At 44.2% G+C, this 25,419-nt stretch overlaps 1 protein-coding gene across 1 annotated transcript in view; it reads right to left on the bottom strand.

Annotated features, from left to right (window-relative positions):
* The window catches only part of csmd3b (CUB and Sushi multiple domains 3b), a gene marked incomplete at its 5' end in the record, with an annotated part of 796,761 nt that overhangs the window by 277,930 nt on the left and 493,412 nt on the right, over positions 1 to 25,419 (bottom strand). Inside the window, one exon of the mRNA XM_079829185.1 lies at positions 10,089 to 10,280. Coding sequence (XP_079685311.1) covers positions 10,089 to 10,280 — 192 coding nt within the window. The remainder of the gene's footprint in view (positions 1 to 10,088; positions 10,281 to 25,419) is intronic.

Genomic DNA, 25,419 nt, shown 5'->3' with positions numbered 1-25,419 from the left:
CTGTAAGCACCAGAGGAGATTTATCAGCTCCAAGTCAGAGCATCAGTCAAGTGAACAAATGAGCCTGACGTCCATTTTGATGCATCCTGATGGCATTCAGACTCGCCACTTTAGCCCTCTGTACTTGCTTCATTATTAGTCTGCTTTCACAAGCACTTTATTAGGAAACTTTAATTGCAGGCACTCTCTTTTCCCCTCAGACCCCTTTTCCATCTTCCCCTATCCTGTCCCTCCCGTTCTCCCTCTTGTAAAAAAAACTGCAGGGGCCGGGAGGAACAGTTTCGAGAGTTTCTTAATGATTCCCTTTTCAGCAATTCCTGTCACCGAGCCTCATTTGCATAAACCATCTACATGACAAACAATGGACGCACAGCTCAATGAAGCCTGAATAACAGGGTTCAGATTGCGACTTGATTAATCTGAACATTAGAGTGTTTTTTAGACATCCGGAATAGAGGCGTCTTCCAAACGTATCCCTCCCCAGCCTCTCGCTAAACCAACATCCTGCCACGCTCATCGCTCATCAGGGCCGCGGCTCAGTCACGTGTCATTGGACGGTTAGGAGCGCTCAATCACTTTTGATTGGCTGCCCGCGCGTTGGAAATCAATGCAGGAAGATTGGGAGATGACGGGGTTTCTGGTTCGAGGCTAAACATTTGTGCGAGCTGTACGATCAATCGTTAAAAGATCGTGATCTAGTTCCTAAATGACAACAATTCGCCTCTGTCTATTAAACCTTCGACAAAATCGCACAGGAACATTCAGATCTGCATTGGTATGAAACAGTTTCACAAACAGTCTTTTCAACCACACAGTATCATTATTTCTGTCTTATAATAATTCAAATTATCACAGAATTACTGGGATAAAAGTGTATTATTTTGATATAAACACTGATGTCTACGGAAGCGATCAAACTAGAGCAAATCACCTTTGGAGAGCAACTTGGAGCTTCAAATAACGACTGTATCAATTACATTGTTACACCAGTAGGTGGCGACAAGTGACTGTTGAAAAAATTTATTTATTATTGAATCATTCATTCAAGAGATACGTTCAAAAAAACGCGGATTCATCCAGTAATGAAGTCTTTATGAGTGAGTCATTGAATCATTCATTCAAGAGATTTGTTCAAAAACACAGATTCATCTACTAATGAAACAAGTGAAGTCTTTATGAGTGAGTCATTGAATCATTCATTCAACTCTATATTTAGATTAATTAAGCATTTTAAATAGACTGAAGTGCCTTGAAACGTGCAGCATTATTCAATGTAGTGACGCAATTTCCACTGAAACAGGAAGACAAGGTGGGACATATCGAAGAGCTCCTCCCCTTTTTAAAACAGCCAATAGTGTTTAGTTTATTTCACAGCTTGGCCAGAGCCGTTGAGCTTGGTACAGCTGCAGTTTCCTCCTAATCTTTAACCGTTTCTCCTCCTAATCTCCTCTATATCACTTTAAAATACAATTCTGTGCACTGTCTGATTGTTCCCTATCCCCTATATAGTGCACTGTCTGATCGTTCCCTATCCCCTATATAGTGCACTGTCTGATTGTTCCCTATCCCCTATATAGTGCACTGTCTGATCGTTCCCTATCCCCTATATAGTGCACTGTCTGATCGTTCCCTATCCCCTATATAGTGGACTGTCTGATCGTTCCCTATCCCCTATATAGAGCACTGTCTGATCGTTCCCTATCCCCTATATAGTGCACTGTCTGATCGTTCCCTCTCCCCTATATAGTGCACTGTCTGATCATTCCCTTTCCCCTATATAGAACACTGTCTGATCGTTCCCTATCCCCTATATAGTGCACTGTCTGATCGTTCCCTATCCCCTATATAGTGCACTGTCTGATCGTTCCCTATCCCCTATATAGTGCACTGTCTGATCGTTCCCTATCCCCTATATAGAGCACTGTCTGATCGTTCCCCATCCCCTATATAGTGCACTGTCTGATCATTCCCTATCCCCTATATAGAACACTGTCTGATCGTTCCCTATCCCCTATATAGTGCACTGTTTGATCGTTCCCTATCCCCTATATAGTGCACTGTCTGATCATTCCCTATCCCCTATATAGTGCACTGTCTGATCGTTCCCTATCCCCTATATAGTGCACTGTCTGATCGTTCCCTCTCCCCTATATAGTGCACTGTCTGATCGTTCCCTATCCCCTATATAGAGCACTGTCTGATCGTTCCCCATCCCCTATATAGTGCACTGTCTGATCATTCCCTATCCCCTATATAGAACGCTGTCTGATCGTTCCCTATCCCCTATATAGTGCACTGTCTGATCGTTCCCTATCCCCTATATAGTGCACTGTCTGATCGTTCCCTCTCCCCTATATAGTGCACTGTCTGATCGTTCCCTTTCCCCTATATAGTGCACTGTCTGATCATTCCCCATCCCCTATATAGTGCACTGTCTGATCATTCCCCATCCCCTATATAGTGCACTGTCTGATCGTTCCCCATCCCCTATATAGTGCACTGTCTGATCGTTCCCTTTCCCCTATATAGTGCACTGTCTGATCATTCCCTATCCCCTATATAGAACACTGTCTGATCGTTCCCTATCCCCTATATAGAACACTGTCTGATCGTTCCCTTTCCCCTATATAGTGCACTGTCTGATCATTCCCCATCCCCTATATAGTGCACTGTCTGATCATTCCCTATCCCCTATATAGAACACTGTCTGATCGTTCCCTTTCCCCTATATAGTGCACTGTCTGATCATTCCCCATCCCCTATATAGTGCACTGTCTGATCATTCCCTATCCCCTATATAGAACACTGACTGATCGTTCCCTATCCCCTATATAGTGCACTGTCTGATCGTTCCCCATCCCCTATATAGTGCACTGTCTGATCATTCCCCATCCCCTATATAGTGCACTGTCTGATCATTCCCTATCCCCTATATAGAACACTGTCTGATCGTTCCCTATCCCCTATATAGTGCACTGTCTGATCGTTCCCTATCCCCTATATAGTGCACTGTCTGATCGTTCCCTCTCCCCTATATAGTGCACTGTCTGATCGTTCCCTTTCCCCTATATAGTGCACTGTCTGATCATTCCCCATCCCCTATATAGTGCACTGTCTGATCATTCCCCACCCCCTATATAGTGCACTGTCTGATCATTCCCCATCCCCTATATAGTGCACTGTCTGATCGTTCCCCATCCCCTATATAGTGCACTGTCTGATCGTTCCCTCTCCCCTATATAGTGCACTGTCTGATCGTTCCCCATCCCCTATATAGTGCACTGTCTGATCGTTCCCCATCCCCTATATAGTGCACTGTCTGATCGTTCCCTCTTCCCTATATAGTGCACTGTCTGATCATTCCCCATCCCCTATATAGTGCACTGTCTGATTGTTCCCTTTCCCCTATATAGTGCACTGTCTGATCATTCCCCATCCCCTATATAGTGCACTGTCTGATCATTCCCCATCCCCTATATAGTGCACTGTCTGATCATTCCCCATCCCCTATATAGTGCACTGTCTGATCGTTCCCTTTCCCCTATATAGTGCACTGTCTGATCATTCCCCATCCCCTATATAGTGCACTGTCTGATCATTCCCCATCCCCTATATAGTGCACTGTCTGATCATTCCCCATCCCCTATATAGTGCACTGTCTGATCGTTCCCTTTCCCCTATATAGTGCACTGTCTGATCATTCCCCATCCCCTATATAGTGCACTGTCTGATCGTTCCCTTTCCCCTATATAGTGCACTGTCTGATCGTTCCCTTTCCCCTATATATGCACTATGTACCATTCACCAGAAAATAGTATAGTATAGTATAGTATAGTATAGTATAGTATAGTATAGTATAGTATAGTATAGTATAGTATAGTATAGTATAGTATAGTATAGTATAGTATAGTATAGTATAGTAGTGTGAACAAGTGAAGTGACAGATTTCAGCGTCTGTTTATAATGTAGGGGGCGGGGCTTCAGATTCTAGAGAGCATTTGATTAGACAGAAAATCTGACGAGACGCTGAAGTGAAGAGTGATGTCATCAAAATCATAGATCCATGTTGGCGGAAGTGAGAAACTGTAAGTTTTGAATGCTTATATCTCTTCTAAATGTGAATTGTGTCATTGTTTTGGAGCGCACTAGCTTATAGATAACACTAACATATTCACACTAAAAGCCAAAAAACTTCCATTTTGATTTCATGGGGACTGTAACATTTTGTCAGAATCTCTAGTAAATTACACCTTATTTGTCTGTTCAGAATCGTGATCTCTGTTTGACACAAAAAAATCATGATTCTCAATTTATCCCGAATCGTGCAGATCTAATGTCCTCTCCCAGCGCAATTATGACAACATGTTGAGCCGCCTCACGCTAAGAGTGTTTATTGGGCCCGCAGATGATGGGCTGCTGCTGAGAGGAATGCTGATTTGGCATTGCGGTGGTGTCGCTTCCTCTGCAGAAATGTCTCATTCACACTTGGTGACTTGAATGAAAAATATAAAAATAGTTAAATATTTTATCTGCAATAAAAAAAGGAATGCCAAGATGGATACGCCTTCTCACTATTTTGATTTATCTCACTTTTGCTAAAGGTCACATCAAATGACCCGCACATTTCGCCCGTCAAAGGAAGTGAAATATCCTCCACATTATTAAGTATCTATTATTAATGCTGGCAGATACGTCTGAAAAATATCAGCCTGAAACTCCGAGGCTGATTAGTGTCTTTACTCTCATCTGTGTTACTTCTGTGTTTAACACAACAGGATAGTCAGTGTACTTTATCTGCGTCTGCCGTGCGGAAGCAATTTGGACGAGCGCTTTGAGTCTAATCAGAGCTCATTAAGACTAAATCTAATAGTGAGCAAATCTGATCTGGGGTCAGTCGACATAGCAATATCCAACTCATTGGAGGCTAAATCCCCATAATCACCATTCATCAGGAAAATGAAGAAAGTAATAGCGGCACACAGTCTTATCTGAAGCTCTCGTGTGCTTTGCTTGATGAAGAATGATCTCCACAGCTCAACCGGGAGTCCCTGCGTCCGCTACAGTATTAACAACCTGCACTATTACTCACAGACGGAGCGAGGGCCTTCCACCACTGATCATTTTGGACTATTCAGAAAGTTATGGTTGTACAAGGCAGCATAATACGAGCTTCTAATGTGCTTTTTCCTGTGTGGAATATGAGCAATACTGCAGAAACGGGGAGGGGCTTAAATACTGCAGCCTTGGATAATTATGACAAATGGCTGAGAGCAACACAACGAGCTCAGTTATGATAACCACGAGGAGAGATCAGGCTGGAATGATGCATACTCGCTAATAATGAGGTCTAAATGTGGTTTCCATGACAACAAAAGATCCCCATGCACTAAAAGGATGATGAATAGCTAAAACGATCACTGTTTATAATGAAACAATACGTGGGCCATGAATTTATCTGTTCGAATCAAGTAATATTTCTTGCATTTTTCAAATGTCAAAAGCAAGCAATGCTCACAAAAACTTTTTTAAATATCATCTTGTTTGCACTATGTACAATTTTTTCAGTAAAATATCCAAAAACCACAAGGCCAGTGTTATATATTTTGTTCAGTTGAGTACTTACAATATCCCAAATGTTTCCAACTATTTGTAAATCGTGAGAAATTGCTATTTTAACCAATGAACCGGGACGTGTGAGGGAGTCGCCTGTCGATGGCGTCACATCTGCGTTACCCTCGGTTTTTTGCAGAAACGGTTTAAGCCCTGTCCCAAATGGCACACTTCATGTGCACTTTCAGTCTTGTGGACTTACAATGGCTGTAGAGTGTCCCATTTGTCATTTTAGGTCTCAGAAGGGTGCTCGCGAGTGCCCCCTTAGAGGTCGATTTGCGCCCTCACTGGTGGGGGTTCCACAGCAGACTTCTTCCCGACAGTCAAAGCAGCATTACGTCGTGAAACTGTGGACTCAGAGGAAGGCCGCGAGGGTTTAGGGTGCCATTTGGGACTGGGCCTTACTCTCACTGCAGTGTGCAACAAGTGTCCTAGCAGCCGCCGAGCGAACGCACAGAGTAACGCCATAACATCATTTTCAACACACTCAGGCCCTGTCCCAAATGGCACTCTAAACCCTCACGGCCTTCCTCTGAGTCCGCACTTTCACGACGTAACGCCGCTTTGACTGCCGGGAAGAAGTCCGCTGTGTAACCTGCACCAGTACAGGCTCGGCAGAAGTGCACATCAAGGGCGCATATCGAACTCAAAGGGAGTGCTTGCGAGCACCCTTCTGAGACCTAAAATGACAAATGGGACACCCTGCGGTTCCGTGGACTTAACGGACACGTGCACGCAGCGGCCATTTTAAGACCGAGAGTGCACATGAAGTGTGCCATTTGGGACAGGGCCTCAGATGTGTCTAATATGATAATCAGAGCTGCGTTACCTCATACTCATGACCGGAAAAGCGGAAATGGCGCCAGCGACTGTGTCATAATAAAAGTCCCGCTGCTCGCGAGGCGTGTGTTGAGTTCGTCTCATTAACAAATACTCCAGCGGTTCCTCAGCTCCACAACACTCGGTCCTGCTCTGCTTCACTACAGTAACGTTAATAATCACATCCATGAACATGATTTCTGCCCGAGTCCTATCCTGATTCTTTTCCACCGGCTGTGAGGTGAAGACCACATGTCCCAAGAGTCTGCGCTCAAACTTGGCGTCATCAAACTACGCCTTTTTTTTTTTGTAGGCGACCTCTAGCGGACAGAAATGTTGCATAGTGCACCTTTAATTGTAATTTTTGAATATGTTCATTTAGATATACAGTAAGTTGAGTACTTACAATATCCCAAATGTTTCCAACTATTTGTAAATCGTGAGAAATTGCTATTTTAACCAATGAACCGGGACGTGTGAGGGAGTCGCCTGTCGATGGCGTCACATCTGTTTTACCCTCGTTTTTTTGCAGAAACGGTTTAAGCCCTGTCCCAAATGGCACACTTCATGTGCACTTTCGGTCTTGTGGACTTACAATGGCTGTAGAGTGTCCCATTTGTCATTTTAGGTCTCAGAAGGGTGCTAGCGAGCGCCCCCTTTGTGGTCGATATGCGCCCTCACTGATGGGGTTTCCACAGCGGACGTCTTCCCAACAGTCAAAGCGACGTCATGAAAGTGCAGATTCGTAGAAAGACCGCAAGGGTTTAGGGTGCCATTTGGGACAGGGCCTCAGATGTGTCTAATATGATAAACAGAGCTGTGTTACCTCATACTCATGACCGGAAAAGCGGAAATGGCGCCGGCGACTGTGGCATAATAAAAGTCCCGCTGCTCGTGAGACGTGTGTTGAGTTCGTCTCATTAACAATTACTCCAGCGGTTCCTCAGCTCCACAACACTCGGTCCTGCTTCTGCTTCACACTACAGTAACGTTAATAATCACATCCATGAACATGATTTCTGCCCGAGTCCTATCCCCAGTCTTTCCCACCGGCTGTGAGGTGAAGACCACATTTCCCAAGATTCTGCGCTCAAACTTGGCGTCATCAAACTACGCCTTTTTTTTGAATAGGCGACCTCTAGCGGACGGAAAAGTTACATAGTGCACCTTTAACTGCAATTTTTGAATATGTTCATTTAGATATACATTATTGTTCATTATGCCTTTAACCTAAACCATTCACATTGCACATTTGAGCTTTTTGCTCCCTTTTCCTCCAGGAACAACATCAGCCACAGGATATGACAGAACAATGGATGGACTAATATATTGCACCGAGTCATTATTTGTAATGATCCTTCTATGCACTTTCATTTTGCATGTATGCAGCTTACAATGTTAAAGGCGCCATTAAATTCATAGACACATACCTGGTGGTGATAGTGGGGTACATTTATATTAGTCTGTATTTGTACTAGAATAGTCATACTGTATATTAGATTTTGTTATTAAGGATAATATGAGCTTTAATAAAAAAACTTTAATACAAGATATATGAAAAGAGATTCACAGTCTGGTAACCTAAATTAACAGCTCATTCTGTTTTCCCTTTCTGGAGTCCTTCAAATCATTACATTAAAACATATTTTTTGTAGGTAATTTTGTTGAAACTCATTTTTAAAAAAGGTTGCCAGGCACCGCCAGCATTTTTGATCATTTTGTTGAATGAATATCTGAATAACATACATAACATAACATAAAACATACAATACCATAACATGCAATAACACAACATAATCGCAAAACAAACCCCGATCAAGATCAATGCAAAGAGATGGAATAGAGGGAAGAAAGCGAAGGGTGGATTTAGAACATGTGAAAGTCGGATTCAAACTCCGTTTGTCTGAACATAGGCACAGCAGGCAGTACCCAGCAAGCCACAGCCATTGTACAACATCAAATATGTATTTTATTTTGGCTTTATCAGACTACTGGGATGCAAATAGCAGTGCTTTACAAAGAAATCACTTGAAATACTTTCTGTGGAATTATAAGGCCTTTATATTTATTGACTGTGAAAGGCTTTTTAATCATACACGACTCATGAAATACTGACTTTGTGTTTTCATACTAAAGTCTAAACTGAAGGAATTTAAAGGTGAAATATATCCAATTTTTTTAAATGTTAAAATACATTCTCTTAACCCAGTTTATTGTTCATTGACTGCAATTAGTATGTTATTAAGTTTATCTCCCTCAAAAGTGTAAGCATTGAGCCCCCCAGACCCCATCAAAATATTGAGAGTGGTTCGCTTACATCCGTCAATCTCTTTTCGGCTCAACCAATAGCTTGTGTTTGGGGCGTGGCTACTGTAGCAGAGAGAGAGTTTGGGGCGTGGCTACTGTAGCAGAGAGAGAGTTTGGGGCGTGGCTACTGTAGCAGATGGAGAGTTTGGGGCGTGGCTACTGTAGCAGATGGAGAGTTTGGGGCGTGGCTACTGTAGCAGATGGAGAGTTTGGGGCGTGGCTACTGTAGTAGATGGAGAGTTTGGGGCGTGGCTACTGTAGCAGACAGAGAGTTTGGGGCGTGGCTACTGTAGCAGATGGAGAGTTTGGGGCGTGGCTACTGTAGCAGATGGAGAGTTTGGGGCGTGGCTACTGTAGAAGACAGAGATTTTGGGGCGTGGCTACTGTAGCAGACAGAGCGTTTGGGGTGTGGCTACTGTAGCAGACAGAGAGTTTGGGGTGTGGCTACTGTAGCAGAAAGAGAGTTTGGGGCGTGGCTACTGTAGCAGACAGAGCGTTTGGGGTGTGGCTACTGTAGCAGAGAGAGAGTTTGGGGCGTGGCTACTGTAGCAGACAGAGCGTTTGGGGTGTGGCTACTGTAGCAGACAGAGCGTTTGGGGTGTGGCTACTGTAGCAGACAGAGCGTTTGGGGTGTGGCTACTGTAGCAGACAGAGAGTTTGGGGCGTGGCTACTGTAGCAGATAGAGCGTTTGGGGCGTGGCTACTGTAGCAGACAGAGCGTTTGGGGTGTGGCTACTGTAGCAGACAGAGAGTTTGGGGCGTGGCTACTGTAGCAGACAGAGAGTTTGGGGCGTGGCTGCTGTAGCAGACAGAGAGTTTGGGGTGTGGCTACTGTAGCAGAAAGAGAGTTTGGGGCGTGGCTACTGTAGCAGAACGAGAGTTTGGGGCGTGGCTACTGTAGCAGAAAGAGAGTTTGGGGCATGGCTACTGTAGCAGACAGAGAGTTTGGGGTGTGGCTACTGTAGCAGAGAGAGAGTTTGGGGCGTGGCTACTGTAGCAGAGAGAGAGTTTGGGGCGTGGCTACTGTAGCAGAGAGAGAGTTTGGGGTGTGGCTACTGTAGCAGAGAGAGAGTTTGGGGTGTGGCTACTGTAGCAGAGAGAGAGTTTGGGGTGTGGCTACTGTAGCAGATGGAGAGTTTGGGGCGTGGCTACTGTAGCAGAGAGAGAGTTTGGGGTGTGGCTACTGTAGCAGAGAGAGAGTTTGGGGTGTGGCTACTGTAGCAGATGGAGAGTTTGGGGCGTGGCTTGTAGCAGATTTCTGTAATTGCGACTCTGCTACAAAAAACACAAATAATTTACTGCACATCCTTTCTACACAGTTTGAGCTGCTGAAAAGTCTTGAACAGTCTTACCGATGCAGGATGGAAGAGTATTATCCCAGGCCCGCCTCTCTCCCGTCATGCATTTGAGCACGCCGCTGCCGTGCAGAGTGTATCCAGGGTCGCACTTGTAGGTGATGGTGCTGCCAGAGAAGTGTCCCTGGTCGTTGACCTTGAAGCCAAACTGGGGAACCCCAGGGTCCTCACAGTGAGACAGCTCAAAACCTGAAAGACATTATGCTTGTTAGATTCAAGTGATGGCTGATTCACTCAAGAAATGCCAATATTTTCACAAGATGAGTGGTTTTATTGTACTTTTTAGGCCATATCCCTGGATAAATCTGCCATCAATGACAAAAATGATGATAAGTTTAGTAAGACTAGATTCAGAATATGACGGAGAACAAACCGTAGTGCATTCAGCTTTATGAGGTCATTATGGTGAAGATTGCTGAAATTTTCCTGGGATTTTCATGCTGCTCTGTGGCACAGCTGTAAAAGTTTGCCATTAATGTGATCATTAACGGCAACAATTTGAAGTTAAGATCCTACTGGGCTGGTAGGCAGAGACGGTCCCTTGCTAAGCAGGCAGAACAATTAAGATTAAGTGCTTGGTTAATTTGGAGCCATAATCAGAACCAAAGCACAGACCCTCTTACTGTGCGACACATCCTGTTATTAATTGTGTAGCTATGACTCATTATCATTATACAGCCAGTACTCAGAAATAGCTGAAAACAAATGGCAGCTCACTCAGTATCACAGCATTTTAATTAAGTAGGCTACTAATTTTTTGAAGTTTCATTTTATACCAAGCTGTATTAAATTAGCAATATCACACGAGCAGCAGTGCGATATGACAGTATATCAGCACGGCGGTGATCCGGCTGTAGGTAATCAAAGCGTGTTAATATACAGCCATATCGCACGGCTACGAGTGTGATATTGCGTTTATACAACAGTTCGATGGCACAAGTGAGTAAATAAATAAGAAACAACAATGGAGTGTCTTTAAAAAACCCTCTTTTGTGCAGAACTACTTCCTTCCGCCACGGGTTCAAATCTCACGTTGAAAGTTTAACAGTTGCCCAAGGCTCCGTTACTATTTCTAAAACATCACTAAAGAACTAGTAGAAGGTTAATTTGCTTATTGTATTATGTGGAGTATTATGGTAGGGTGACCCATGGGCGTAACCACCATAGATATTGAGAGGGACAAGTCCCCCCAATAATTAAAATGGACAAATTGTCCCCCCCTATATTTGATATTCTTGATGCTGCTCTGCTCTTCTCCGTTACACACCGCTCTGTTTGATGTTAGGATGACAAAAGTAAAATGTAAAATTTTTAGTTTGGTCTGCCTCAGTGGTCTAACAGTGCTGGTCACTGTCAGAATGAGAGAGATGGCCAATCAAATCAAAGAAGGCGGGGCTTAGCTTTAGTGCGAATTCCAACACGACAGTAGCTAAACATTTAACATTTGACACTGTTTTACAATAAAAACGTTCAGCGACCAACAGTAATATCAAGTGATGCAAACTACTTGACATTTTTTATGAAATTTCTAGGGCTGTCAAAAGATTAATCGCGATTAATCGCATCCAAAATAAAAGTTTGTGTTTACATAAATATATGTGTGTACTCTGTTAATTATTATTTATATATAAATACATACACACACATTCATGTATATATTTAAGATATATTTGCATGTATATACTGTATATACATTTATATAATCTATAATATATACAAATATAAATGTTTTATATACAAAAATAATATTTTTTTCTTAAATATATACATGCTTGTGTGTGTGTTTATATATAAATAATAATTAACAGAGTACACACACATATATTATGTAAACACAAACTTTTATTTTGGATGCGATTAATCACGATTAATCTTTTGACAGCCCTAGAAATTTCACCATTTTGAATGAATAAATATGACATTATGTAAATCATAACTGAATTTCCATTTTTACATATTAGGCAGACGAAAATAAAAAATATTATTTGCAAATAGTTTACTTCATAACTACAATAAAACTGGAATTTTTACCGTCTTTATTTTTTTAAATCCCTTGTAATCCTTTAATAATTGAATTCCTTTGAATAAACCAATAAGATCAATACTTCCCACGCAAAAAACAACAACAAAAACTTGTCTAAGACATGGTTATGGCCTTGCGGTGACCATATTTTGATTACCGAAAACCAGGACACTCAGCCCGGCAAATGATACTCGAAGTTTACTCAAAGATGCCTTATTAATTTCAATACATATGCCCCCTCTGTATGGATAGAAAATTGTCATATTAGGGCCAGGACAGGACTTGAAAACAGGACATGTCCTGGGAAAACAGGACGTTTGGTCACCCTAAATATGGTATTATGAGAGAGATTGACTAAACAAGTGTACTAACTGCATCTGATATAGTATTCATTCTTCAGGTCGATGTCTATAATATTATATCCGTTATAAAAAATCAGTTTGAGGAAATCTTAGAGGTTGAGGTTTGAGGTTATCTTAGTCCCTTTAAAAGATTTCGCTAAAACAACTTCCTTGTTTACAACCAGTCACTCATTAAGTCTTTGTAATAATGTAACTGTCATTGAATTGGAAATTACAATCACTAACGGACCCTTTCTCAATACCAAATATTGCGTATTATTTATATAAATGAATATGTATTGAACAATAGTATTTAAATTAACAACAAAATCCATTAGAAAAGACGACATAAACACAAGCAAACAATTCAGTCAAATGTACAAAAGCAGCGCTCTAATAGGCAATAGGCTACAGGATTTAAGATAAACAGCCTAAATATAAAGTTATCAAACTTAACTTTCCCCTTAACCCAAGTCAGTTTGCTCTGGAACAAGAAACAGATTAATAAGACCAAAGATTGCCCAATTGATATACCCTAAATGAATTATATCTCATGTTCAACCACTATCTATATACAGTAAGAGCCAGCAGCAAATTCCCGAAGGTTTGGCTGAGATGAAGCTGTTCTCTGCGGGTACATGAGCGCTGAACGGCCGCTGACGGCCTGGAACTCACATCTGCGAAAGCTTTTCAACAAATGATCAAGTTCACGTTCAGGTTTATTTATATAGCACATTTAAGAACGGCCACAGGACGACCAAAGTGCTGTAGAACAGTAAAATACAAGTAAAAAACATAAAAACAATATTTATAAAAGTAGTAATGTAATAGATAAAAAATAAAACAACTTATAAGTTAAAAGCCAAAGTGAACAAGTGGCTTTTTAGACTGGATTTGAACCCAGATAGAGTGGCCACAGTTCTAATTGAGAGCGGAAGATTGTTCCATAATGTGGGACTTCGAAAGCCCTATTTCCCCTTGTCTTTAAGCGAGCTCTGTGAAATTATAATACAGGCGCTATTTTTATATATCATTCACATTTTTGAGGTCTAAATAACTACATTTGCACCTAAAAACTCTTAAAGCTAGATTTCTTGAAACAGTGTTTTTTGTAAAAAACCCTTGTCAAAAAATCCTATTGGAATGTCAGTTAATCCTGTAGGATCTTATTGGATTCTTAGAATCCTATTGGACATTGTATTTTTATTTAATGGAATTTCACTCAGTCCTGTGATATTTTTTATTATTACTATTTATTATAATAAATACATTTATGAATGAATTACTTTTAAGTGTAACATTGTATGTGTGTGTGTGTGTGTGAGAGAGAGAGAGAGAGAGAGAGAGAGAGAGAGAGAGAGAGAGAGAGAGAGAGAGATACCCAATTGGATCCCATTAAAATCCTGTAGAAATGATCCTACAGGATATTTATGTATTGTCTTATAAGACAATTCCCACAAAAGCCTATAGGAATCAGATAAGAATCTTATAAGACAAGACATAAATATGCTATAAGACAATTCCAAACGGAATCCTATAGGAACGGTTCCAAAATATGATAGAAATTCTAAATGGAATCTTGTATAGGTTTCTTATTGGAATCCTTTAGGATTTTAAACAAGGGAATATTTTTTATTTATGCATTTATGCATTATCCAAAGCGACTTATTACAGGGACAATCCCCCTGGAGCAACATAGAGTAAAGTACCTTGCACAAGGACACACTGGTGGTGACCGCTGGGATCGAACCAGCAACCTTCTGCGTACCAGTTCCATGGTTTAACCCACTGGACCACCAGTATATGGTGATTATGGTGGACATAGACGACACGACAGTCGCAGCAAGCGGAGTGATACAAATGGTGAAACGGTTCTCAGCCAATCAGATTCGAGAACCAGAAAGAACTGTTGTATAATAAGTTATAAACATAAACTAGACTTTTATAATTTCATATGCATGCAAATATTAATATATAGTAGTCCAAAAAAAGTATATAGACACTTAAAGGTGCAGTGTGTGAATTTTAGTGGTGAGGTTGTCAATTGCAACCGCCCACCGCTCACCCCTCCCTTTGGAAGCACATAGAGAACCTATGGTGGCCGACACAGGACACAAATCTCGTTGTCAGAGAGAGCAGAGAGTAGCCAGCACTCTGAAGAGCAGTTTGTCCGTTTAGGGCTACTGTAGAAACATAGCGGCACAAAATGGCGACTTCACTGTAAGGGACCCGCGGTGGATGTAGATGGAAATGGCTCATTCTAAGGCAGGGGTGTCCAAACTTTTTTTAAAGGGGGCCGCATTTGATGTTGTGGACATACCCGGGGGCCGGTCCCTTTTGCATTTTTATATATATAATATGACATTTGTAAAATCACCACAAGTAAAACCAAACTGCAAAAAACACTTTTTTTACTTGGTATTTCTGTCTTTTTCCTAGTCCAAATATCTAAAAATTCTTAAATCAAGATGTATTTACTAAGGAAAATTACATATTTTTTCCTGATTCCTGGGCGGAAAAAAATCTAAATGAATCGAGTTGTTGCTTGAAACAAACTAAATTATCTGCCAATGGATTAGAAAAATAATCTTGTTTCTGTTTGGGACTGAAACAAGAAATAAGATTCCAAACAGAAACATTATTGTTCTCATCACATTGGCAGAAATATTTGCATGTTTTAACAAAAAACTCACTTCAATTTTATTTTATTTTCCAGAAAATAAGAAAAAATATCTAATGTCATTTCACTTCTCTAGTAAATGCATCTTGATTTAATCGTTTTTAGATTTATACTAGAAACAAGACAAAAATACTAAGTAAGAGAATGTTTTGCAGTGCACACATGGCAAAAAGTAAAAATAAATATTATTTCTATATCTAGAATGGCTTTATGGTGTTTAGTCTATAAACATATAAATACAAATGCACAAAACTGCAAGTTTATGACAAAAAATAGTCTGCAATTTGGCTTTTATTACTCATTTAATACATGTCTACATTACAAATTAAATAAAATAAAAAAATGTAGATATTAACCTACATTTCTGACTACGGTAAATCCATGATAAATGTTGGTGAATTGTTGTTGAAAGTATTTGAACTGAACCGGCTCAGCTGATTTGCACGTTAGTGTTGTTGATTAAGTCAGTGCTGTTTAACTGGATTTAAATCAAATCAAATCACAGAGAGATTCGCAGCTCGTACCGGAGACTTCTGCGCCGAACTCGAACACTTCTCACGGGCTGTTTAGTGGGCGCGTGATCGAGACACTCAGCAGGAAAACACATTTTTTCAGAGTCAGAGCAGAGCACAAGTAGCGCTGTTTCGTTCCACTCTGGGCGCTGTTTCCCTGGCCTAAAATCTAGTACTGCCACCTTGCGTTAACATCGTGAAACTACACGATTTGTACGTTATCCGTGGCGAGCCACATATAATATATTTTAATAGACACGCAGCGGGCCGTTTGAAATTCATCCCCGGGCCGCATTTGGCCCGCGGGCCGGACTTTGGACACCCCTGTTCTAAGGTAATCAAAACATAACGGTTCATTATGTAAGGTCACCACTGAAAACGTCTAAGGTTACGTATGTAACCTCTGTTCCCTGAGAACAGGGAACGAGCGCTGCGTCTAGCTGACGCTATGGGGAACGCCCTCGGCGTGACTGGTGTCTGAAGCTACTATCGAATCACGGCAAAGTCTTTGACCGACGTCAGCCCATGACGTCATCAACGTGCGACCCGGAAGTATAAAAGGGCGCCGTGCCAACACATACACATCTTCTCGTCTGAAGGGACTGTATGGCAGATAGGCCCTGAAGCATGGCAACGCGACGCAGCGCTCGTTCCCTGTTCTCAGGGAACAGAGGTTACATACGTAACCTTAGACGTTCCCTTTCGAAAGGGAACTCTCGCTGCGTCTAGCTGACGCTATGGGGAACGATATACCAACGCCGCCATGCTGAGGGGAGTGTCTGCCATTGGCAGTGACAACTGTCAACTCAAGTAATTCATAGAAAAACCTGAGCGATTCCCCCTCAGGTCCTGGGCTGACAGTGACAGCACTCCCTACGGTCATAGCCCAAGCTATACAACTAAACGGAACCCTAACGCACTGCGTGGAGTTCCATCTAGACAGCTCGAAGGCCCGGGACCACTACTTCCAAAGAAGGGGTCCCTTCAAGGGAATGTGGCTAGGGGACCCGAAGGAACCCCAGCCAGTCACTACTCGGGAAATGTTCTCCCGAGTGCCACCAGGGAGGCCTGACCTGGTGCCCTAAGTGTTATGGACACTTCGGTTTAGCCAACCCTGTCTGTTCAAACAGAGCCTCTGGATGGTGCCCAAGGGGCGTCCAAGCTAAGGGACTGAAACACAGGCAGTCTTACTTAGCCCGGAACTCAGAGACGGGTTATCCAAGAGAGCAACACTCAGCGTAGTGCTTTTCAACCCTTGCTATCGAGGGGAGTCTGCCTGCTCAAATCAAGGATCTACCAGGTGCTTGTGTTTCAAAGCAGTAGGGAGGCCGAAAGGGCCTTAATGACTGATCTAACAGGGAGGCCTCATGAGAGGCCTACGACCGTCTGACCAGGCTCAGGCGGCTGAGCACTCATAGACGACCCTCATTGAGGGGAGCAGCTGAGCCTGCCTGGCGAGTAACCTCCAGCTGTAGGCCCAACTACCACAAGTTCTCACAGAGAACTGGTAATTAAAGTGCCTAGCTCAGGAACTTCAACTTCAAGGAGGCCCTGTGGGCCTACTACTTGATAGCGGGTATTCCAGGGAGGCCTATAGAGGCCTACTACCTAACCGCAAGCCATGCTGGAAACCCAAGCATCCAGGCTCGGGACTCCGTCCTCAGGGAGGCCTTAGTGAGGCCTACTACCTGACAGCAATACCGCCTGCTGAGGTTACCCTTGTTTTCTCAAGGAGGCCTAATGGAGGCCTACTACTTGACAGTCAAGCTACGCAGGCTAGTCGGGCATCCTGTTTAAGGAACCCGTCCTCAAGGGAGGCCTATTAAGGCCTACTACCTGATAACCAGCCTTTAGGGAGGCCTGGAGAGGCCTACTACCTGATTGCAATACGTGCCAAATGACTGGGTCCCAGGAACACCTCAGGGAGGCCTGATGGGGCCTACTACCTCGTTCGAGTGACCACCATCTGGGACTCGACAGTCAAGCTACGCAGGCTTTTCGAGCATCCTGATTAAGGAACTCGCCCTCAAGGGAGGCCTATTAAGGCCTACTACCTGATAAGCAGCCTTCAGGGAGGCCTGGAGAGGCCTGCTACCTGTATGCAATGCGTGCTAACTGTTTTCAGATGACTGGACCCCAGGAACACCTTAGGGAGGCCTGATGGGGCCTACTACCTTGTTCGAGTCAGGGAGGCCTATTAAGGCCTAGAATTAACAGCAGGCTCTCAGGGAGGCCTGATGAGGCCTACAACCTGCCTCTGAGAGTGACCACAATCCGGGAACTCACCCTCAGGAAAGCCTAGTAAGGTCTTAGAGTTAACAGCAGGCCTTTCAGGGAGGCCTGATGAGGCCTACAACCTGCTTCTGGTAGTGATCACAACCTGAGAGCTCACTCTCAAGGAGGCCTAGTAAGGCCTTACACCTACCAGCGGGCCTTCGGGGAGGCCTGATGAGGCCTACAACCTGATAGCCTCCAGGCTAGCTGTCCTGATGCGCACATCGGTACATACCTCCAGTGAGGCCTGTTTGAGGCCTTCCAACTGAAAATGCGCCTTGTTCAAGAGGCCTACTGAGGCCTACAATTGACAGCCGACCTTCAGGAGAGCGTATTCACCCCTATTTAACCTGATAGCCAGCTAGGCTAGTAGTACCTTGATGCTTAAGCATTGTCACCTGCCTTACTAGAGGCCTGATAAGGCCTACCACTATCACCGTTATTCTTGAGAACGGTGCAATCCTTCCTGCTAACTGGGACCGCCATGTTTGAAAAATGTGGGTTGTAGTAATATTAGACCCAACGGCTCGTTTTCATGGAGGCCTGCTGAGGCCTAACACATGATAGCTACCCATTACAATGGGGACCCGTTCCAGGGAGGCTTGTAGAAGCCTACAAGCTGTACGAGTTTCGCAAAAACGAGAAATAACTGCCAGACAAACAAACTGACTGCTATTAAACCCAACGACTCTCAATGAGAGGAGGCTCTGATCTAAGTACAACAAAAAAGGTGACGGTGCCTCAGCAACGCGCCTCCTTTACCACATACCAACTGACGCCGTAGCGCTCAGTCGTAACAGAGACAAACTAATCCAACCTGCAGTGGCTTAGGGGACCGAAGACACATAATAACCCTAGGCGGTAGACAACCACTACATTCTAACAGAAAAGTGTGCTACCGCCTAGTAATCCGCAAATATTTCAAAGAAAAGAGCGGCGGCCTAACAATACTCTCAAATGAGAGGAGGCCCATCTTCTGATAACCATAAGCGGTGGCCTATCTGGCGCCATCTTGACCAACCAGGGAAAGCCAACACACGCTCACACACATAGCCCAGATAATGGTGCTGTGTTCAAGCCTAACTAAACAGGGGAAAGACAGTTCTCTCTGATGAATACCCAACTCTATACAGGAACCTGGGGTCTGTAAGAAATACATATTTTTAGTATTACATACAAAAAAGACCACTCTCACCTGCGGCATGCTGAGCGAAGACTCATTGTGCAGTTCTCACCACCATGTTCTACCGCCCATGAATGCCTGAAAGGGGCGTTCTCACTCTCCGGGCGGGCCATCAGAACATAGTACTACTCATCATAGGCCCGCCTCAGGCCTGATGTAAGAAGCGCCTGGGTAAAAAGTCATAAAAAGACATAGAAAGGAAAAAGGAGAGGGCTATGATGTAACCGCCCTCAAGGGAAGTGACCCATTACCAACGCCTTCGTTGGGAACGTTTGTCCTGGATCACCTCCCTTAAATCCTTTTTCCCCCCGCGGGAGTCCCGTCTCCTCTGTGCCCTGCTCCTCCAAGGAGGGGGGGCACGAGAGGAGACGCTAGCCCTCTGGTCCTGCCTACGGTCCTCAGACCGTGAAGGACCAGGTCCCGCCTGCCTGGGTGGGGGCGCGGATCTCAGCGGTATGCATGTTTTAAATGCCGCTGAGCGCGCCTTCGCCTCCCTGAACTTTCCAACCACCGCCTCCACGGAGGTGCCGAAAAGCTCAGTAGGCGAAACCGGTGAATCGAGGAGAAAACCCTTTTCTTTCTCCCCGATATCAACCAGGCCCAACCACAGATGCCTCTCCGTAACCACCATAGCCGCCATAGAGCGGCCGATAGCAGCAGCAGTCTGCTTGGTGGCCCGGAGAGACAGATCTGTGGTGCGGCGCAGCTCAGCAACCGCCTCAGGGGACAGCCCGGCCCCCTGGTCGAGATCCTCCAGCAGGTCCGCCTGGTACGCCTGCAACACCGCCATCGTGTGCAGGGTCGCACCAGCCTGACCTGCTGCCGCGTATGCCCTGCCATTCAACCGCGAGGTAGTTTTCAGCGGTTTGGATGGCAGAGATGGAGCTCTCAGTGTCGACACCTGCCCAGAGACGAGATAGTTCGCAAACGTCTCGTCTATGGGAGGCATCGACACATACCCGTGCTTACCCACTCCCTCGACATCAGCAAAGCTCGCCCGCTGATGTCGGTGAATGCGGGCAGAGAACGGGTTCTTCCATGCCGCCTGGACCTCAGTATGGAGGTCCGGTAGGAATGGAAGGCTCATCTGAGGTGCTGGTGTATGACCGGGGAGAAATCGATCGTCGAGCCGTCCACGAGCGACCTCTCCCCCAGCGCGCCGCCAGGGCAGCCTCAGCCTGTCCGTGGCGCGCTCCATAGCATCCAGCAACTCGGCATACGCGGGACAGGGTGGCTGAGAGGGTCCAGGCAGGTCCTGGTCGCTCTCATCATCCTCCTCAGCCATCTCCTGCCCGTCCCGAAGAGCACCCGCTGCAGGTCTCAGCGGAGAACCATCGTTCACCACATCGACCTGCAGGTCGCTCTCGTCAGCCGTTTGATCGTCCGAGAGTACCACACCTCTCTCCAGACGATCAGCGAGCTCCATCTGGGAACCCCATGAAGTGCGCCGCCGCTCCGCCTCAGCGAGAGCGGAACTCACATCAGCAGCCCCAGATGTTGCACCCTCTTCCCTCGAGAAGAGGGCCAGACGAGAACGGAGCGTTCTAACTGGAAATTGCTCACAGTTTGCACAGGCAGCTCCCTCGAGAACTGCCTGTGCATGCTCTTCGCCCAGGCAATAAACGCACAGAGAATGTGTGTCTCCCGGTGTCAGAAATCTCTGACACGGGTCAACACACTTCCTAAAGCTCTGCCTCTTCTCTGTGCGTTTCATCCTTTTCCTAGTTTAGTAATACTTTACCAGATCTGCAGATTACCGCTTCAAACAAACAGTCCCTGAAGACGAAAAAGATGTGTATGTGTTGGCACGGCGCCCTTTTATACTTCCGGGTCGCACGTTGATGACGTCATGGGCTGACGTCGGTCAAAGACTTTGCCGTGATTCGATAGTAGCTTCAGACACCAGTCACGCCGAGGGCGTTCCCCATAGCGTCAGCTAGACGCAGCGAGAGTTCCCTTTCGAAAGGGAACATAGTTATATATTACATTGTATTTCTGTCAAAAGATCCTCATAAATACTACACACTGCACCTTAAAGTCACTCAATTTTCCATGGCATACCTTTCTGGAGGGTCCTGTATATGAAATTGTACAGTATGATTCAAAGTTTCATGACTTTCCAACTACTACAATGGTGCTATACGGCACTAAAAGTGGTTCTTTGGCTCGTATTCATAGGGGAACCACTTTAAGTGCTCTATAGCACCACATTTTGTTGCTTCAGCGGTTCTTCAGCGGTTCTTTGGGATGACTGAAGTGCTATATAGCACTGCTACCATATACAGAACCTGTTAAGATATGGTGCTATATATCACCAAAAAGGGTTCCCCGTGATTATGTTACTTTTAGTGCCATATATAGCACCATTTTCTTTAGTGTACAATGTATAATGATTAGTCAAGCATTATATAATGCTTTTTAATTCAATAACATTTCTTAATTTCAGTTCTGAAATGTGAAAAAATGATAATCAACCTTGCTTAGACAAAGTACCAAAGACTGTAAGGTTGTCTTCAGGGTTTAGCAAAATCCCCTCATCTCGAAACTGGCTCCTCTCAAAAATAATAGGACTCTTCAGAAGACCACATAGGGGACTTGTATAGCTTATCAGTGGTCCACCATTAAGCTGCAAGTTGTAAAGTAGCTATAGATAAACACAACAACTGCCGGTGGAGGAAACAACTCCACTAAAATCTGACACCCGGCTTTGATTGCTAGTTGATGACAGGTCGACGCCTCACAGCACGCTTGGGTTGAGATTAGGACTCAACCAAATAAACAATGCTATTTTAATCAGCGCCATTCACCACCCTGTCCGGAACAGCTCTTTAAATTTCAACATCTAGTGGAGGTGGCCTGGCTTCTCTGGCTCTCTCTGACCTTTATTATACACTCAAATGGCTAATCCTTCAGGGGGAATGGAGTCGTAGACAGACCGGGATTTAGTCGATTTCAAATGAGATAGCCTACCGGCAGGTTAATACTTTACCCCCCAGTGGAACTAAAACCTTGTTGAATCCCACACTGTGAGCACAATAGCATTAAAGCGCACCGAATTCAGACCAAGTGCCTGCACAACTGGCTCTGGGCCAACAAAGCCAAGGTCAGTGGAGACACAGCCATGTTTCTCCTGGTCCACCTCCTGATTATCCCTTTGAGCTGATTGTTTCGGATGTTCTCATGCTTTTGTTATGTGCTTCCTGTGGAAAACAGCTTTTCTTATCTATTGGTTGCCGAGTTGTAAGGAAGCAGAGGCTTGCTACTGCCAATACATCCACAGACACGCTGCTGTGAACATAAAAAGACATGCCCATAGCATTCATGAACATACCCATAGCAGATCTATAGGTGGAGATGGGAATGAAGAGTGATGCAAACACAGAACACACTATTTAAAAGTTAAGCACTGGCTGCACAATCAGCTCCAGCCATGTTAGATGATGTCATAGTTTGCAGATCACATTAAGAACCTATCAGAGTTTTCTGACTGAATTATATATTTCATGCATCTTTTCATTTGCGGAATTAAAGCATATTCCTTCAGTTGATGAATTATTGAGAGCTATGCCCATTAAAGCCTTGTTTATGCTTCAAAATGACACGACATATCATCAGCAGCAGCAGGAAGAAGCAACACTGAGAAGTAGCAGTTTGTTGAACTTTACATTCCTAGACACTGCTGCATGTCGTGGAATACTGGACAATATAATTCTACAAAATGATACGCATACTTATCTAAATACTCCTAAACTACATCCTCTATTATTCATCAGTTTAAAATATCTCTAAAAATGATTAAACCAAACCTTATAAGAAAAGGTTCTATAGAACCTTAAAGGGTTCCATCAGGCGCTTCATATATAGAGTGCTTTAGGGGTTCCCACACAAATCCTGGGTTGAACCTTTTGGGTTATTTTTTCAGTGTTTGGGTAGTTTTTGTATAACCCAGATCCTGTTCAGAGGTAACAACCCAGTGATTGGGTAGTTTTTGTGTTGCCCAGATCCTGGGTCAGACGTAACAACCCAGTGTTTGGGTAGTTTTTGTGTTGCCCAGATCCTGGGTCAGACGTAACAACCCAGTGTTTGGGTAGTTTTTGTGTTACCCAGATCCTGTTCAGAGGTAACAACCCAGTGTTTGGGTAGTTTTTGTATAACCCAGATCCTGTTCAGAGGTAACAACCCAGTGTTTGGGTAGTTTTTGTGTTGCCCAGATCCTGTTCAGACGTAACAACCCAGTGTTTGGGTAGTTTTTGTGTTACCCAGATCCTGTTCAGAGGTAACAACCCAGTGTTTGGGTAGTTTTTGTATAACCCAGATCCTGTTCAGAGGTAACAACCCAGTGTTTGGGTAGTTTTTGTGTTGCCCAGATCCTGGGTCAGACGTAACAACCCAGTGTTTGGGTAGTTTTTGTATAACCCAGATCCTGTTCAGAGGTAACAACCCAGTGTTTGGGTAGTTTTGTGTTGCCCAGATCCTGGGTCAGACGTAACAACCCAGTGTTTGGGTAGTTTTTGTGTTACCCAGATCCTGTTCAGAGGTAACAACCCAGTGTTTGGGTAGTTTTTGTATAACCCAGATCCTGATCAGAGGTAACAACCCAGTGTTTGGGTAGTTTTTGTATAACCCAGATCCTGTTCAGAGGTAACAACCCAGTGTTTGGGTAGTTTTTGTGTTGCCCAGATCCTGGGTCAGACGTAACAACCCAGTATTTGGGTAGTTTTTGTATAACCCAGATCCTGTTCAGAGGTAACAACCCAGTATTTGGGTAGTTTTTGTATAACCCAGATCCTGTTCAGAGGTAACAACCCAGTGTTTGGGTAGTTTTTGTATAACCCAGATCCTGTTCAGAGGTAACAACCCAGTATTTGGGTAGTTTTTGTATAACCCAGATCCTGTTCAGAGGTAACAACCCAGTGTTTGGGTAGTTTTTGTATAACCCAGATCCTGTTCAGAGGTAACAACCCAGTGTTTGGGTAGTTTTTGTATAACCCAGATCCTGTTCAGAGGTAACAACCCAGTGTTTGGGTAGTTTTTGTATAACCCAGATCCTGTTCAGAGGTAAAAACCCAGTGTTTGGGTAGTTTTTGTGTTGCCCAGATCCTGGGTCAGACGTAACAACCCAGTGTTTGGGTAGTTTTTGTGTTGCCCAGATCCTGGGTCAGACGTAACAACCCAGTGTTTGGGTAGATTTTGTGTTAACCAGATCCTGGGTCAGACGTAACAACCCAGTGTTTGGGTAGTTTTTGTGTTGCCCAGATCCTGGGTCAGACGTAACAACCCAGTGTTTGGGTAGTTTTTGTATAACCCAGATCCTGTTCAGAGGTAACAACCCAGTGTTTGGGTAGTTTTTGTGTTACCCAGATCCTGTTCAGACGTAACAACCCAGTGTTTGGGTAGTTTTTGTGTTACCCAGATCCTGTTCAGGTGTAACAACCCAGTGTTTGGGTAGTTTTTGTGTTAGCCAGATCCTGGGTCAGATGTAACAACCCAGTTTTTGGGTAGTTTTTGTGTTACCCAGATCCTGTTCAGGTGTAACAACCCAGTGTTTGGGTAGTTTTTGTGTTGCCCAGATCCTGGGTCAGACGTAACAACCCAGTGTTTGGGTAGTTTTTGTGTTGCCCAGATCCTGGGTCAGATGTAACAACCCAGTGTTTGGGTAGTTTTTGTGTTGCCCAGATCCTGGGTCAGATGTAACAACCCAGTGTTTGGGTAGTTTTTGTGTTGCCCAGATCCTGGGTCAGATGTAACAACCCAGTGTTTGGGTAGTTTTTGTGTTGCCCAGATCCTGGGTCAGACGTAACAACCCAGTGTTTGGGTAGTTTTTGTATAACCCAGATCCTGTTCAGAGGTAACAACCCAGTGTTTGGGTAGTTTTTGTGTTACCCAGATCCTGTTCAGACGTAACAACCCAGTGTTTGGGTAGTTTTTGTGTTACCCAGATCCTGTTCAGGTGTAACAACCCAGTGTTTGGGTAGTTTTTGTGTTAGCCAGATCCTTGGTCAGATGTAACAACCCAGTTTTTGGGTAGTTTTTGTGTTACCCAGATCCTGTTCAGGTGTAACAACCCAGTGTTTGGGTAGTTTTTGTGTTGCCCAGATCCTGGGTCAGACGTAACAACCCAGTGTTTGGGTAGTTTTTGTGTTGCCCAGATCCTGGGTCAGACGTAACAACCCAGTGTTTGGGTAGTTTTTGTGTTGCCCAGATCCTGGGTCAGATGTAACAACCCAGTGTTTGGGTAGTTTTTGTGTTGCCCAGATCCTGGGTCAGATGTAACAACCCAGTGTTTGGGTAGTTTTTGTGTTGCCCAGATCCTGG

Source organism: Gobio gobio (genome assembly GCF_949357685.1).
Source record: "Gobio gobio genome assembly, chromosome: 11".
NCBI lineage: Eukaryota > Metazoa > Chordata > Actinopteri > Cypriniformes > Gobionidae > Gobio > Gobio gobio.
The sequence above is the reverse complement of the archived record's forward strand: the minus strand, read 5'-3'. Positions and strand labels throughout refer to the sequence as shown.